The sequence below is a fragment of the Haplochromis burtoni genome, unplaced genomic scaffold, assembly GCF_018398535.1.
Source record: "Haplochromis burtoni strain Fernald_Lab_line unplaced genomic scaffold, NCSU_Asbu1 Contig_12, whole genome shotgun sequence".
Taxonomy (NCBI): domain Eukaryota; kingdom Metazoa; phylum Chordata; class Actinopteri; order Cichliformes; family Cichlidae; genus Haplochromis; species Haplochromis burtoni.
In genome coordinates this window covers 3,354,745-3,369,755 of record NW_024582373.1, presented here as the reverse complement: position 1 = coordinate 3,369,755, position 15,011 = coordinate 3,354,745, and the positions used below count along the sequence as shown (strand labels likewise).

Below are 15,011 nucleotides of genomic sequence, written 5' to 3'. Positions count from 1 at the left end.
CATTAAGAAATTAAACAACCTGTTTGGTCCTCAGGTGTTTTGTCTGGTTACATCTGACAAATATCTCAGTACAGCAAAGAAATGGGATAATCTTTGCTGCTACAACAGGACATATTCAATGACTAAATCGAAGAAAACAGCTGTTTGGTATTTCATAGTGACAACAGGCAGAAATGTATTTAATGTACTCAGAAAAGTCTTCTTTCATCTTCCTCCGTTCTCAGCATTACTTGTGGACACTCTGGGGGTTCCGCTTCTGGGTATGAGTTTCCGTATGGACTTAAACATGAAGGGAAAATGGGGACAGAAATAAATGTTGCTGTGACTGATGCATGTGATGAATAACTCAGGCAAATTTGTAATGACTCAGATAACAGCCATGCAATTCTAAGGTTTTATGTATGATAAAAATCATCTGGTCTTAGATTTAGGTGAATAAAACCTCAGGTGAATTACAAAGCATGACATATTACACCATGACATTATTTATTTAACTAAAATTGAGCTAAAATGTAGAAGATGTGTGTGAAAAACTAACTACACCTTTATCGCTTCCAAAGGAATTAAGAGGTTGTATTAACACAATGCCAAAGAGGAACGACATCAGCAGCGATCTTGGCTCAAGAGTTGGGAGTTCGCCTTGTAATCGGAAGGTTGCCGGTTCGAGCCCCGGCTTGGACAGTCTCGGTTGTTGTGTCCTTGGGCAAGGTACTTCACCCGTTGCCTACTGGTGGTGGTCAGAGGGCCCGGTGGCGCCAGTGTCCGGCAGCCTCGCCTCTGTCAGTGCGCCCCAGGGTGGCTGTGGCTACAATGTAGCTTGCCATCACCAGTGTGTGAATGTGTGTGTGAATGGGTGGATGACAGGATATGTAAAGCGCTTTGGGGTCCTTAGGGACTAGTAAAGCGCTATATAAATACAGGCCATTTACCATCTTAGAGAAGCAACTATTGCTGGCAATCAATTTAAATCCTTCATTCTACAGTGAGAAAGTTTATTCACAAGTGGAAATATTCAAGGCAGCTGTTAGTCTTCCTATGAGCGGACATCCTAGCAAATTCACCCCAAGGTCAGACCATGCAATGCTCAGAGAAACCTCAAAAAAGACTCTGGGAGCTACATCTCAAAATTTGCAGGTCTGAGTTAGTTAAATGTTGAGGTTTATGCTACAATCAGAAAAGGACTGAACAAATATGGCTTGTTTGGAGAGAAAGCCTCTTTGTTACAAAAAGAACGTGACCCCACAGCTAGGCTACGGGTGCAACCATACACAAAATTCACGGTTTGATATTTTTTCGATACAAAAAAAATGTTCATGCCTTTTTAATTTGTCATTTATTAAAATTATAACTATATATTTTAACTCAAAAGTACAGTTTTAAATTTAATGTTGCTGAAACAACAAAATAAAAAAAGATATATCTGATCGAGAAATCGCTCATCTTTGAAAAAGAGAGTTTATTACAGAGAAATGTCTCTTTCCAAAATAAAAGCTATACTATACGCTTCTTCTGGGCTATATTCTCAGCAGCATATTAAACATATCAGGTCCCCGTAAGGAGAATCATGTGCTAACGGCTGTCTAAATGACACGGGTAAAGTTTGTAGCATGTGTGCTTGTTGTTTTTGTGTGCTTCCACTTGTCTTTGCACTAGGATGAAGTCGGTGTAAATGTGCAGTCATATTCGTTGTGTTCCCACTAGTGGTGTCAGCGTTAATCTCGTTAAAATGACATTAACGCCATAACGCCGCAAATCTCCGTTAACGAGCTAACTGCGCTAACGCAGTAGTTCCCACCAATGCAATTGAGCATTGCGTGGTACATCCGACATACTGTTTTACTTTTGTCCATGAGGCGCTTACCTTCAGGGTCATACGTCACATGAAAACCAAAATAGTTCCAAACGCCAGATCTGAATGAGGGTGGGGGAGGTTAAATTTGCTATGTTGCAACGAGCTTAACTTGCTAGCTTGCGCTGGGCTCAGTGGATCTGCGCTTGACAGTGCAGCCTAGGCGAAGTAGTCGAACGCAGATCCACTGAGCTCTCAACACAAACAGCATCGTCAGAAGAAAAGTTGTTAAAAAATTTTTAAGATTTTGTATTGTTCGATACATATGTGTACCGAACCGAAAGCACTGTATGAACGGTTCAATACCGATACAAGTACCCCTACCCATAGCTTAGGTGTGCAAAGTTGCATCTAAACAAACGACCAGACTTCTGTAACAATGTCCTTTGGACAGATAAGTGGAGATGTTTGGATATAATGCACAGCACCATGTTTAGTAGTAACCAAGCACATATCAGCACAAACACTTCAAACCAGCTGTCAAGCACGGGGGTAGAGAGGTGGTGATTGGAGCTTGTTTTGCAGCCACAGGACTTGGAAACCTTGTGGTTGTTGAGTCGACCATGAACTCCTCTGTATACCAAAGTATTCTACGGTCAAATGTGAGACCATCTGTCTGATAAATAATATTTGTCCCAAACTGGGTCATGCACTTGGACATTGATCCCAAGCACAACAGCAAACAGCAGAAAAAGAAAAGAATCAAGGTGCTGCAATGATCCAGTCAAAGTCCAGACCTCAGTGTGATTGAAATGCTGTGTTGGGGCCTAAACAGAGCTGAGTATAAATGCCCACAAACCTCGATGAACTGAAGCAACAGTGGGCCAAGAGTCCTCCACAACAAGGTAAGAGACTGATAAAGTCACACAGAAAATGTTTACTTCAAATTATTGCTGCTAAAAGCGATACCATGATTGTGTGAGGAATTCTAACCAGTCAAGTTTTAACAGAAAATACTGAGAAAAAAACACTAAATCTGGAGACGTATGATTAACAGTCAGTCTGGCAGTCTGCTATGTTGAAGAAATGATTAATCTTTAAGTGCTTCTGCATGAGGCTTAGTCATCCACTATTCATGTTTTTCAGGCGCTGTAACTACGCACAAGAAGCTAAATGAAAATACCCTTGAATAAAAGCTGACGGTCCAAAAGCTATTGGCATGAGTCAGTAATGCAACAGAGGAACCAAACCATGACATTATGTATCAGTATCAGAATACTGCATAGTGGTCCTGCTCTGTCGTGTTACTACATTGTCTGCTGAGTAAGACCTTGCGTTGCTCTGCTGTGAGAATTTTCTGTTTCACCCTCAACTTGAGTGACTCCGCCCACACCGGACTGCTATTGTTACCATTACTACAGAGTTGTAGCGTTTACCCTGAGCGCATCTGGCTCAGTGAAAAGTGATGAAGCAGCAATAAGTGAGGAGTGGCAGGTAGCATATTTGCCAGGGTGTCCTGCTGGATACTGTAGAGCAGCGCTGCTATGAATCAGCTCCAGAGCGCTGAGTCTGCACTAAGAACACACTGCTCAAACCTCCTCTGTGGACACGACACTAATTCTGCGACAACCAATTTATCGGCGTTTCATTACAGACACTGGTTACACCACCTTAAAGCCAAACCGGTGACTGTTTTTCACGCATTATTCCTGCACCTGTGTACTTGTGCACTGTAATCCGCAGTGATTTTTAAGATACGTCAAACCTCTGCAAAGCTGCCAAATAAAGTGTTGCAGCAGCAGATATTAATACACCTAGCAGTGCGTGGATTAAACAGTTAAGCGCTGCACTTCCAGAATCATTTAGTATCACTTTCTAGCGCCTGCACGGAACTTTTATTTGGTTTCTTTAGAATTTGGCACAAACTGAGTTAATCGTTTGGGCGACTTTTGTTATGATTTGGCGCTATATAAATAAAATTGAATTGAATTGAATTAATCCATCCTTCTTTTTATACTTACATCTAAACTGACTTAACATTACCCAAGAGCAGCCAGAGGGTCTCAAACTACAAGCTTGAATTTAAAAGATGAACGTGCAAAATGACACTTTGTGAGTTAAGAGATAAATCCTTCCACTGCTGATACGATCTGCCCGTAAATATCAAGTCTATACAACAACAGGGCTGATGAGTGCACTAAAATCCTCTCCTCACAGATATAATGCTAAAGTCAAGTCCTTGTCTCTCGTTCGGCTGCCTGCTGTCACGAAGCTATCCTTTGGTTTCTATTTCTCTGCACTGTCAGGTTCACAGAAGACGGTATTGTAATTTGTAGTCAGTTCACATGAGCTCCAACTGAGGAGTGGGAGACCCACATCCTCATGTAGGCCTTTAGAAAAAAAGGAAGGATTACATCACAGAGGAGCATCTGAAATACAGAGTCAATCCCCCGAGCTCACCAGCACACCACAGCTTCTAAACTACCGCTCTCTTTTGTCTCTTTGCACTAACGTAGCATTGCAGGTAGCAGAGATAAGACTTTTGTCTAAAGACCATGATTAATGGACTGCTTCAACTGTGAAAGCCACTGTAACACAATTAGGATTACAGTCTCGTCAGCAGGGTATGTGAGACGGTACAGCCTGCTCTTCCAAACAGGTAAATATGTGGCGGCGTTTTGCAAATAAAATCTGAAGAGAGGATGACTGTGTTTACCTGACAAGCAAAAACAGAATTAGCTTATTCAGCGAGATTGAAAATGGACCTAAATGATAAACTGTAAGCAGCTGGTGAATCAGGCTGAACATGTGGCGTTTGTTCCATGAAATACAAAGAGGACAGAAACTGTCACACAGTGTTTGAAAAAAATCAATTAGTACATCTCTATCATCTCACTAGTACACTGCCAGATGTTACGTGGTGGTTAATTTCATTGGGGAATCAAACTGACCTTTTGAATGGATTTTTTGGTAAATCCCGATTAGTTGTATACTTGTTGTAACTAGAAAAACTGGATAGAAAATAAAAAGAGAGAATAAAACTCATATGGGATTTTTAATACAGATACTGATACCAATATTGGGCAATCTAAACATCAGATATTCCTTCATATCGGAGGATATTTTTTGATGCTAGGCACAAATTTCACTGACATTTAAATTTCGAAGCCCAACTTTGCTCGGATCAGCTGGTTGCTGTTTCCAAACATTTGGCTGTGTGGCCAACACTGAAGTTGCGGGTTGCATACAGGTAGAAGAATTATACAATGTCATCACTCATAACTTGGTTAAAGTGTGTTTCTCCCATCTAGTCTTCAGCTTTTAACTTATGGGCCATTACAAATGCTGATACAGATAGATTAATTGTTTGTTAATGATCTGATGACCCCTCAGGTCTGACTTGAGATATTATTTTTAAAGGTTGTAGGTTTTATCTATATAAAGACAGGAAACTTTACTTTGATTTGATTTTTAATGACTGTGCTGTAATCTGGTCTGCTGTTGCTGTTGCAAAAATTGATTTACGGTCTGTCTTATAAAACTGTAACTGCTGAAGTCTCTGACCTTAGAAAAGAAATAATGCCCTTTGACTGAAGTCAGAATTTGTGTGAGAGCCTATACTGCACTTTACAGTCACTTAAGGGTTTTTTTATATCGTTTGTTTCCTCCGCTGTCACTGTGCGTGTCGGTGGGTAGGGGCACAGACCCGTACAGACTTTATTCACAGTCCATGTGCACCAGGAAAGGCGAGACAGAAAAAAGAGAAACAGTGACTAGAATTGATAACAACCTACTGCTATCGCCTACTTTAAGTGCATCAAAAGCTGTCAAACAAGTGTTAATTCATCTAAAATCCACCATCTGTAAGACTGGTCACAGGACAACTAGTCTTGGCTAAAGCTATAACAGAGTTACAGCACCCAGGCTGGTGTCGCTGCCATGTACCAGCCCATAAATTAAACAAAAAGGGGATGCTGAATATGGAGGTGCCATGAAAGAAGATCATGGAGAAGATTCATGGATGTAAAGAAGGAGGATATGTGGAAAATTCTGAGATTAAAGGATGATCACAACATGTCAGAGCACAAAAGCCGATTTATATATATATAAAAAGAATGATCATAATGTGACAGCAGCTTTAGTGCTTGGACCTCTAATGGAGCTTGCTCTAAAGGAGAGAGTGTCTTCTAACCTTAACCTCTGCCTGGCTGTCTGCCTCTCCGGACTCTTGCACAGGTGGCCGATGTAGTAGAGGGGGAAGAAGAGGCAGTTCCACGTGGTGGCGAACCAGGTGAGGGTGAAGGGAGCATCAAACTGCTTAAAGGTCAGCTTGGCCAGCTGGGTGGAGCCTGCCCAGGAGGAACACACGCACATCACCATGGCGACTCCCCATAGAGCCTTCCGCACTTGTACAGCTGTCACTCGGATGCAGCAGTGAAGCCGCCGTCTGCTGGAGCCGGACTCTGCTCCTGCAGCACCGGCCGACTGCGCGTCTGTGGTGCCCACCACATTCTCTCTGGAGCGATCTTCCCCTAAAGACGGACACATACATGACAGACTGATGTCCAAACACACCGATACTGCAGACCTGTACGCTCATTCATTATTTGACACATTTTAACATATTTGTCCTTGCTTATTACTGAATTTTTCTCAACTTCCTCTTCCTCTGCATGTGCTTTAGGTGCCTGGTGGGCAGGAAATCATCAATGCCAAATGGGAACATCTGGGCCTGGTGTTTCCAGACTATGAAACCGTTGCTGGCATGCCACTTGATTCTTTCTCTCCTGCCTGGCGTCTGAGTTTCTGCATGTACTTACTTTCTTTTCAGTTCTTTCATGCTGTTTTCCAGCACCTTGTAGCACTTTCACACTATTTCCACTCCCATGCACGTCCTGCTTCACTGATGCCTACTGTTACACCTGATTTGATCAAATTATTTTGATAAAATGTCACATAAAGTGCTTTTTGTCACAGCCTTCAGAGGTTGCCAGGTTGTGGCATTTTTTTCTCCCTAAGCATCATGTGGATACAGTATATTATCTTTTGCAGCAAAACTGACTCCAGATCATACCAGTCTTGTCATCATTTTCCGGATAAAAATAGCTGCTTTCAAACTTAAACTGAACTTGAAGGTAATCAATCCGAGTTAGAAATGTGGCGATCAAGTGTGACAGGCGGCAGTGAAACAGAGGGCACATGAGGGCAGACGTGATATCCAATCCAAGATGACCTCTTCTCCACCGCATGAGCTGCAGCAGCATGTGTGTTTGCCCTAGCGTGCAAAGACACACACCGCAACACTTAACTTTTCTATTTCTCTTGTCAAAACCTGATAGCCTCCATACTTCTTCACTAATGTGAGAACTGAAGCGAAGTGTTGGCGTACAGTTTTCGGCCCCACTCTCACCCACTCTGTGCTTCAGAACCAATTTGCTTACCAAGATCATTTTGTTCTCTCGAATCACTGAACTTACCAACTTTGTGTCCTCTACAAAGTTCAGACACTGCTGCATGATCATGGAAATGACACACAGTGTTTTACAAAAATATGACAGTTAAATGCAACAATTATGGCAGCTCTTAACCCGTTAAAGCTAAAACAATTAAATAATTGCCATAAAATTCAAATTTGTTGAAGATGGGAGGAGTTATTGAACCTTTAAAAAAATAAAATAAAAATGTATTAATATTAATTTACATATATGAGTTTTAATTGTATCATATTTGCTACTTTTGACTTTTTTTTTTAATTTATTGCTTAAAAACAGAACAAAAACTCATGTATCAAATATGACACGCTGGGCATTAAGGGGGTTAATTTAGACAGATAAGCTTTCACTCGATTTGTACTGATAATTAACGTCTTTCTAAAACTAACAATAATAAGAGCACTCAGATAGCACAATTCCCCCGATGATATTTTTAGTCATGCTGACATCAGCCTGTTATGGCGTGATTGTGACATTATATAGCGTCAAACTGAAAAACTAAAAAGTGTATCGTACAGCCCTCTCCATGCCCTTTCATATGACATATTACTCAATATGGTTTCTTGAATTTTTTTAAAGGTCTACTTTGACCTTGAAAGTCAAAAACCACAGTCAAAGTCAAACGCTTAGCCAACTTATGTACTGACGTCCCCCGAGGCCTATAATATTATTGTGACGTTCAAAGACAATCAGTAAAAAATTGTGAGTAACATAAAGTTTTTACAGATTTTCACAAATCATTTTAGGCTCTTTTTGACCATGTAGCTAAACCCGCACCACCTAGAGCAAAACTACATGACCGCAACTCTGCAATCGGTTTAGTGAGAGTGCAACACAATAAACAGCACAACCTCATATCAGCTCTATTTCATAACAGCTGCATAATAGGCATCATGCATCTTCGGTCGCTTCCTACCTTCCAAAATGTTGAAAATGAGCGATCTCCCTAATGGTGTTTCCAGTGGTAATGATGTGCTGCGGGGAGCCTTTCGCCAATTCATCACTGCACTGTATGCTGTTGACTGGAATACTGAATGCACTTCAAAGGGCCTCGGTGAGGGAAGAATAAATTTAACTTGATTTGATTACGCTGTGGAAATGATTGTCTGACGGCATCAACAGGACACTCAGCTCTCAAAATATTGTCGCTGTGCCGTATCAGTTGTTGCTGTATACGCGGCACTGTCTGCAGTTCTGTGAATGTGATCTGTGTAATAATAAAAGAATAAAAAAAACAAAAAACAAATAAAACCACCTTGTCTAATATAACCTGCATATTTTACAAAAGAGCTGTGTAAGGGGTCATCCATCACACCCAATGAGGCAATTCACTGCTACTGGACGAGCTGACTCTGACCTTTCCAGGTGGTCTCATCATACCGTAGATTAACTCCCCTGATGACTCTTATGCTAATGCCCCGGCTTCCCCGGGCTACCTATACTGGCTGCACGAGAGATTCACGTTCTGTTTATCTATCGCAAACGTCAAAAAGAGATGGAGTTAAGATGCGGCGCTGTTAGAGGAACCTGAACAATGTTCCCTGCTGCTGCGAAAGCAACTGACGGATCTGACAGCACGGAGGCACAAAAAAAACTAAAGATGATTCGAGATCGTTGTCATTGTCACCGCAATGAAGTGATGAATCAGCAGTGGCCAAAAAAAGAAACAGGCACACATGGATGTTTATCAAAGTCTTGTGCACAGGGGTGAGAATTAAGTTTCTCTATTCTGAGCTCTGAGGCCTCTTTGTCTTTTCTGAAGGTCATCTCTTTATTGGTGCTGCCCATTTTGTGTCCTTCCTGGGCCTCCATCCCGCATCCTGTGGCTCTGACCACATCTCTGGACCACAGTTTAATCTCCCAAATGTGATAATGGACCAAGCCAATCAGCCCCCAGGCAGACTCTGGGGCCTAGCTAAGCATTATCAGCTCTGGCACACTTAGTGAAGTGACAACATTAGTGATATCATACAGCCTGTACTCCAGGCTGTGGCAGTTACCACAATACTTAAATACAATAGTCTGTCTCTTATTAAATAAAAATGTGTCATGCAATAAAATACTAATTAAAGCCCCTGTAATTAAATGCAGAGCTGCAAGTATATCTTCCCAGACTAATGACTTAAAACGGAGCGCACTTCTTTTACACTTAGACTGATGGTGACTAATGATGCTCTATGAACCCTGAATGCCAGTAACGAACATATCGAGTGAACTCATCAGTGTGCTGGATCTGAGTCGATGGAGTGGCCCGGCAAAATCGAAGGGCCTCTCCACTAATGACATTTGAAGCTATTATGACCATAGATGAAATACTCAGACCGAGTCTTCTTAAAGTGTTAAATGATTCACCTTTTTAATTCATAATCTAATGTCAACCGTCAAGGTGAGTCTGTCACACTTAGCTGTCTGGAGCACAGGAACAGTGCATTTCTGACATTTTAATAATTAATCTCAGCCTTTGCGTGCACTGGATCGCAAATTAGTTTTAGTTTTAGATTACTGTGATAGAAAAATTAAATCCTGGATGAAAATGTCTACATTTATTCAACCCATTCTATGTCCAAATATACTTCATTGGATGCTAACGGACATCTGCAAAATTGCTGGAGACAAGAAGAAAGTGTTTCTAGGGCCAGCTTGTGATCTGCTCTGACAGCTGTGTATGGCTTCTTCTTGTTGCTTCCTCAGATACAGTCATCCCTACTGCTCGGTAGAATGAAAGCACGCTAGAATCATAGGATTTAATAAGCACAGGTAAACTAGTAGCCTATTAGCATCTATCTATTTATCTACAAGTGTATATTTGTTAAAATATGGCACAGTAAATCAATCTTTGTGCTGCAAGCTCATATATCTGCCTGAAGTACTTTAGTCCACTAAGCACCGCGTATGCCAGATACTGAACATACATCCCACTCCCAGTAGAGGCAAAGGACTCCAGTGGATGTTGAGATTAATCTTGTCACTATCGAGCCAGTTTTCCAGCTCCTCTCCCTCATTAGTCTGTGTTTCCCTGCTTCCCAGCCAGCCTTCCCACTTCTGCTATCCTCCCTCCCTCTGCAGTCTCTGCAGTGCAGATCTCTCCTGCTGATAGCTGCAAATCCCAAACGTGCCAGCAGAGCCCTGCCTGACTGCTCGCTCTCACACTTCACAGAACCCGGCCGTGACAGGCTGAGAAAGTCTCGATACGTCCCTGTCTTTGCTCCCTGAACGGGCCACCGCCCAAGCCTGGTTTGCCAGGGCGGCAGGGTGCAACAGTAGGGAGTGTTTACCTGGGACCTCAACAAGGGGAGACGTAGTGGTAGGAGAGTTTTGTCTGTTTGGCAACACCTCCGTGGGAGCAAGAGTGCTCTGCAGTGCTCTGCCTCAGCGATTCAAGAGGGTAAACAGATCAATCATACACACACACACACTTCAGAGAAACTCTTCTCCTTTTATTTACTGTCTTTGGTTTTGCTTGGTGATGAATACAAATTAAGTAGTTCAACTTACTCAAGCCAACATTACAGCATGAAGTCTTTGTGTAAAAACCTTAAGGAGTCAGATCGTCTTAATTTTGACACTTTTACTTTTTAGTGTCATTGTACAAGGCTGAGGGAAGAAAATCTCTCATTTTTAAATAAAGTTACCCGCATAGTAAGGTATGACTGAGGTGTCTTTAAGTAAGTTGAAGTGAACCTTTCACATTTTTTGTGTAATTCTCTGAAAAATAATAATAAAAAACAAGCAAACAAATTCAAAATCACAGTTCTTCTTTAAACTGGTTTATGGCTGTCACACAGCATCAATCACTCAATGAATACCTCAATAAAAATAAATCCTTCAGATCCATGTTGACTTATTTGGTTTGTCAGGTCTGACATAAGTCTGAGGCAGAGTGTTTTAGAAATACTGTTTTCTTTTTGCTTGGGAAAAAAAGGCAATTTATATATATACATATATTTAAAAAAAAAAAAAACATTAACTGTACTTTTATAAAAAAGGATGGTAATTTAATCGCAGAGACAGCTAGAAAGACAAACAGCACACAGACAGCAGTTACTGTCTTTGTGGCCTCAGAGTCTGACAGACAGTGTGAGTCTGTGATACTTGACTGTGACAACTTGGTCAGGCCAAGCTGTCAGTCAGCGTCCTTTCAACACACCAGAGCAGGCTCATCTGACAAGCCTGTCCCACTCAATAACACAAAAGAGAGACAGGCGGAAAACACACCCTGCTGCGTCAACCAGCTGATAGGTAGGACCACATGGGCTGAGGGGACTAAAGGCCCAGAAGGGCAGACAAGGGTGGGTCAGCTGTTACTGATCCTGCTCTCCTTCGTTCTCGGTTTCTCCTTCAACCTCAAAGGACAGTGCGGCGACTTCCTCACCGAGGAGCAAACTTGTTGTTTGTGTCTGCCTTGACCTGCCCAGCTGGTTCAACAGATGCTCATGATACAGGTCAATGCTGTAGCCCCCTTCATGCCTTATTGGTTACACTGCGTGCATGCAAGCAGAGAGTGATTGTGCAGGTCTGCGCACTGTGTTTTGCAGCAGAGTAATAGCAATCATATTTGGCATCGGGTACGCTACAGGATAACCCTGTTCTGAAGCAGCCTTCCCTCGCTTGCAGTGCCTTATACCAGTGAATGCACTGTGATGTACCTGCAGTTTAACAGACTGGCAAGAGTCCCAGCACTTTCTGCGACAAATCAATATTTAAGAGATTGGCTACGGCTACAGCATTCCTGTTAAGGTAATGGAAAGGCAACCACGGCAGGTGTATGCTGAGTGTCTGCCCAAACTGTGGTTTTACTCCCTTTATTGCACCCCAAGGCCACTGATGACACAGGGACTCTATCAAATTTCACAAACCTGAGTCACGACTGCACCTTTTTTTTTAACACATCTTAACCCTTTTATTGTGTCACTGCTGTGAGACACTCGCAGTTTGGCAATTGAGTTTTTAATGGCATCAAAAAGTATGTTCAACAAACTAACTGCTTACTCACTTTCACAGATGAAATGCATGTTTGCACACTCGAGAATTCACATTTCTGTCGAAATGGCTCAAGTAAATATAATTTTTTACATTTTTGTTGTTAAATTATTTGTCATAAACAGCGTGTTAACCCAACCACAGCTGTAGCGTCTAGTCTGCTGGGTGCATTGTGTATTTGGAGAAGACAGGCAGTCTTCCTTCTCACCGAAAAGCTTTTGGATCAGCTCACTCGATTTAGGATTACCGCTGAGGAGCTTCGTCTTTACACATATTTATAGCGGGCTTTGCTTAAACGCACTGCTTTTACTATATAAATTACAAATATAACATACAGAAAAGAAGTCGTGCAACAAACCTCCAATAACGTTCGGCTTCACTCACAGCCCTCTCTGCACACACGCATGCTGTACTTGATAAACCTAAGCAAAAGCTCGGCCTCTTAATAAAACAAAAGCCCTGTCACTGTGTATTCAATGCACACTTATCAAGGCCCAAAGACCCGTTTCACTGGCTTTTAAAATACATTTAGCACGAAGATCAAGATTTACTTTTGCTCCTCTGACAACCAACAATTTCAACTCCAATTACGCTCAAAGAATGAATGTGAAGAATTTAATAAGGCTGAGGAAGGAACTCTAAGACGAATCCCACTAATACTCCCAGTAAGCTTTTTACTGATGTATCTAATACATGCACAATATGTACATGCAATATGTTGACCTCTGTCTGGCACATGTAGCCTGATCTCCATACTGAGGGTGCTGCTGCACATTTACATACAAATAAGACACATGCAAATGAGTACAAGATTCAAGATTCTGTCCTTGAAGCAAACATGCGGTGTTCGCTTTCTGTAAAGCAATGATTGCAATTCAGATTTTTATGTTCTCTGTCTTGAATCGTCCAAATCATTTATGTTTTAAAGTTGGCCCGTATGAATATACTTGGATCAGATAGATGCACAGGCGCAAAAAAGCAGAGCAGGAAGGTCAAAATGAGAACTCCTAACATTGCCCAGCACTCAAGCGTCCAACTGCTTTAATCAAGTTAATCTAAAGGGTCTACTTCTCTATACAAAGGCTTTTAATTTGCTATCGTCTGAGTGGCACACATACAGAAACTCATGGTCAAAGTGCATGAAGCCTTTTGGGAAAGATTTAGTGTGCCCATAACGGCAGCTGGTGACCAGCTTCCCGGGGGGGGGCGTATGTGTGCTGAATCACTCTGAAAACGTGCCTGCACAGTTTCAGAGGATATAATTAAATTGCTGAGATTAAAGGGACGTTTATGAACTTCTTACCCCTGCTTATGATGATAAAGGGACCGACATTCCCTAAAGACGCCATGGATAGAAATACGTTTAAAAGAGAAATCAATAATAATTATTGTCTATGAGAAGAAAACACAGAGGAAGCGGTAAATACTCCAAAGGAATGAATTAAAGCTGTAAGAGACAACATTGAACTGTATAACCAGAACCATGAGTCAACCAACAAAGAGGAGATCATAGGATGACTATGGAAATGCTTTGTGATGAAGAACAGATTGGTTACTATCCAGTAAATGTATCAATTCAAGCAATAAATGTAAGAAAAAATAGAATTTCATGTTCAAATCAGATACTGTACTTGTTGCTTCACGCTGTGTGGAAGTGTGCCTGTTCACTGGACACAAAAAAGAAGAGAAAAGACAGACCACTGACAATTCAAGACTGGGGGATAAAAAGTCTTTGACAGTTTGCTGCAGGTTGTTAGTGAGGAGAACAGAGTTTTCAGTGCTGGTGTTACATAAGCATGAGAGACTCTGAAAAGCTGCATGTTGATATGCTGTGGCCCCCTGTGATCCCCCCACTCCTCCACCACCACCACTCCTTCAAAGCAGCTGCTAAAAACGAGCAGCCGAGCGCTCACATCACAAACTTTACCGCTTTAACTCCCCTCAAAAATTTACAATACCGTTTCATCCCCAACACAAGACGCCTATATGCACGTTTTCTCTCCCCGCTGCCTCGTGTCACAGCAGAGTTTTTGTCAAGCCTGTATACACAAGCTTGTCAAATAACACCCCGCCATCCCAGCTATTCTGAAAATAAAACCCGTCGAGCCTGAAATTTACACTAATGAGCTTAAAATCTTTGGTAATCCAGCAGCACGGATTATTCTGAAGTTACCCGGGGCGCCTTGTCTGAGTGTATGCAATGCAAACTAAACACCTCGGGCGTCGATTTCATCCATGTCCATTTAAAAACCTGCATAAAAATTGGCCACTCACCTTCCATCTGCTGGTTGAGTAATCGATTATGAATAATGAAGCATTTTCAGATGGTTTCACATTAATGCTCCAGACTATAGCAAACTCCCAAACAACAGCAGCAGAGACAGAGTTAAGTCTGAGTCAGCAACAACTCGAGCCCTGCATGATGGAAGCAGAGAGGTAAACAGTTTAACAAGTATTTATGTGACTGTCCTCTTAAATTTCTGTGTTTTATGTAACCTAATAGCTTTTTTTAGTGGCTTCACTGATGATCAGTCACCTTGAGCTTCAATACTGCACTGCACAAAAGTACAGCCGCCACCAAACCTGTCATGGTCACACAATGAGTTTGTCTATAAAAGCTCTGAGGTTCTAGTTTCATGTTGTGAGTTTGTCATAATGAGGCTCTATGAAACTCACCAAAATAATTGCAGTTATTTCTCTATTTGATCCAGCTGAAAGGTGAACATCTTTTCTGCAAAAACACTGATGTT

The 15,011-nt window shown here is 41.7% G+C and overlaps 1 protein-coding gene and 1 long non-coding RNA gene across 4 annotated transcripts in view; one reads left to right on the top strand and one right to left on the bottom strand.

Moving 5' to 3' along the window:
• slc35f3b (solute carrier family 35 member F3b) overlaps positions 1-15,011 on the bottom strand; it is a 54,874-nt gene that overhangs the window by 8,207 nt on the left and 31,656 nt on the right. For all 3 annotated transcript variants that reach the window (XM_042215477.1, XM_005915470.3, XM_005915471.3), the window contains one exon: positions 5,982-6,321. In XM_042215477.1, the coding sequence (XP_042071411.1) occupies positions 5,982-6,321 (340 nt within the window). The remainder of the gene's footprint in view (positions 1-5,981; positions 6,322-15,011) is intronic.
• Positions 3,599-8,512, top strand: LOC121812688. Its single transcript, XR_006053243.1, has 3 exons — positions 3,599-4,448; positions 6,026-6,379; positions 6,474-8,512. It is a non-coding gene; the product is annotated as an uncharacterized LOC121812688 (long non-coding RNA).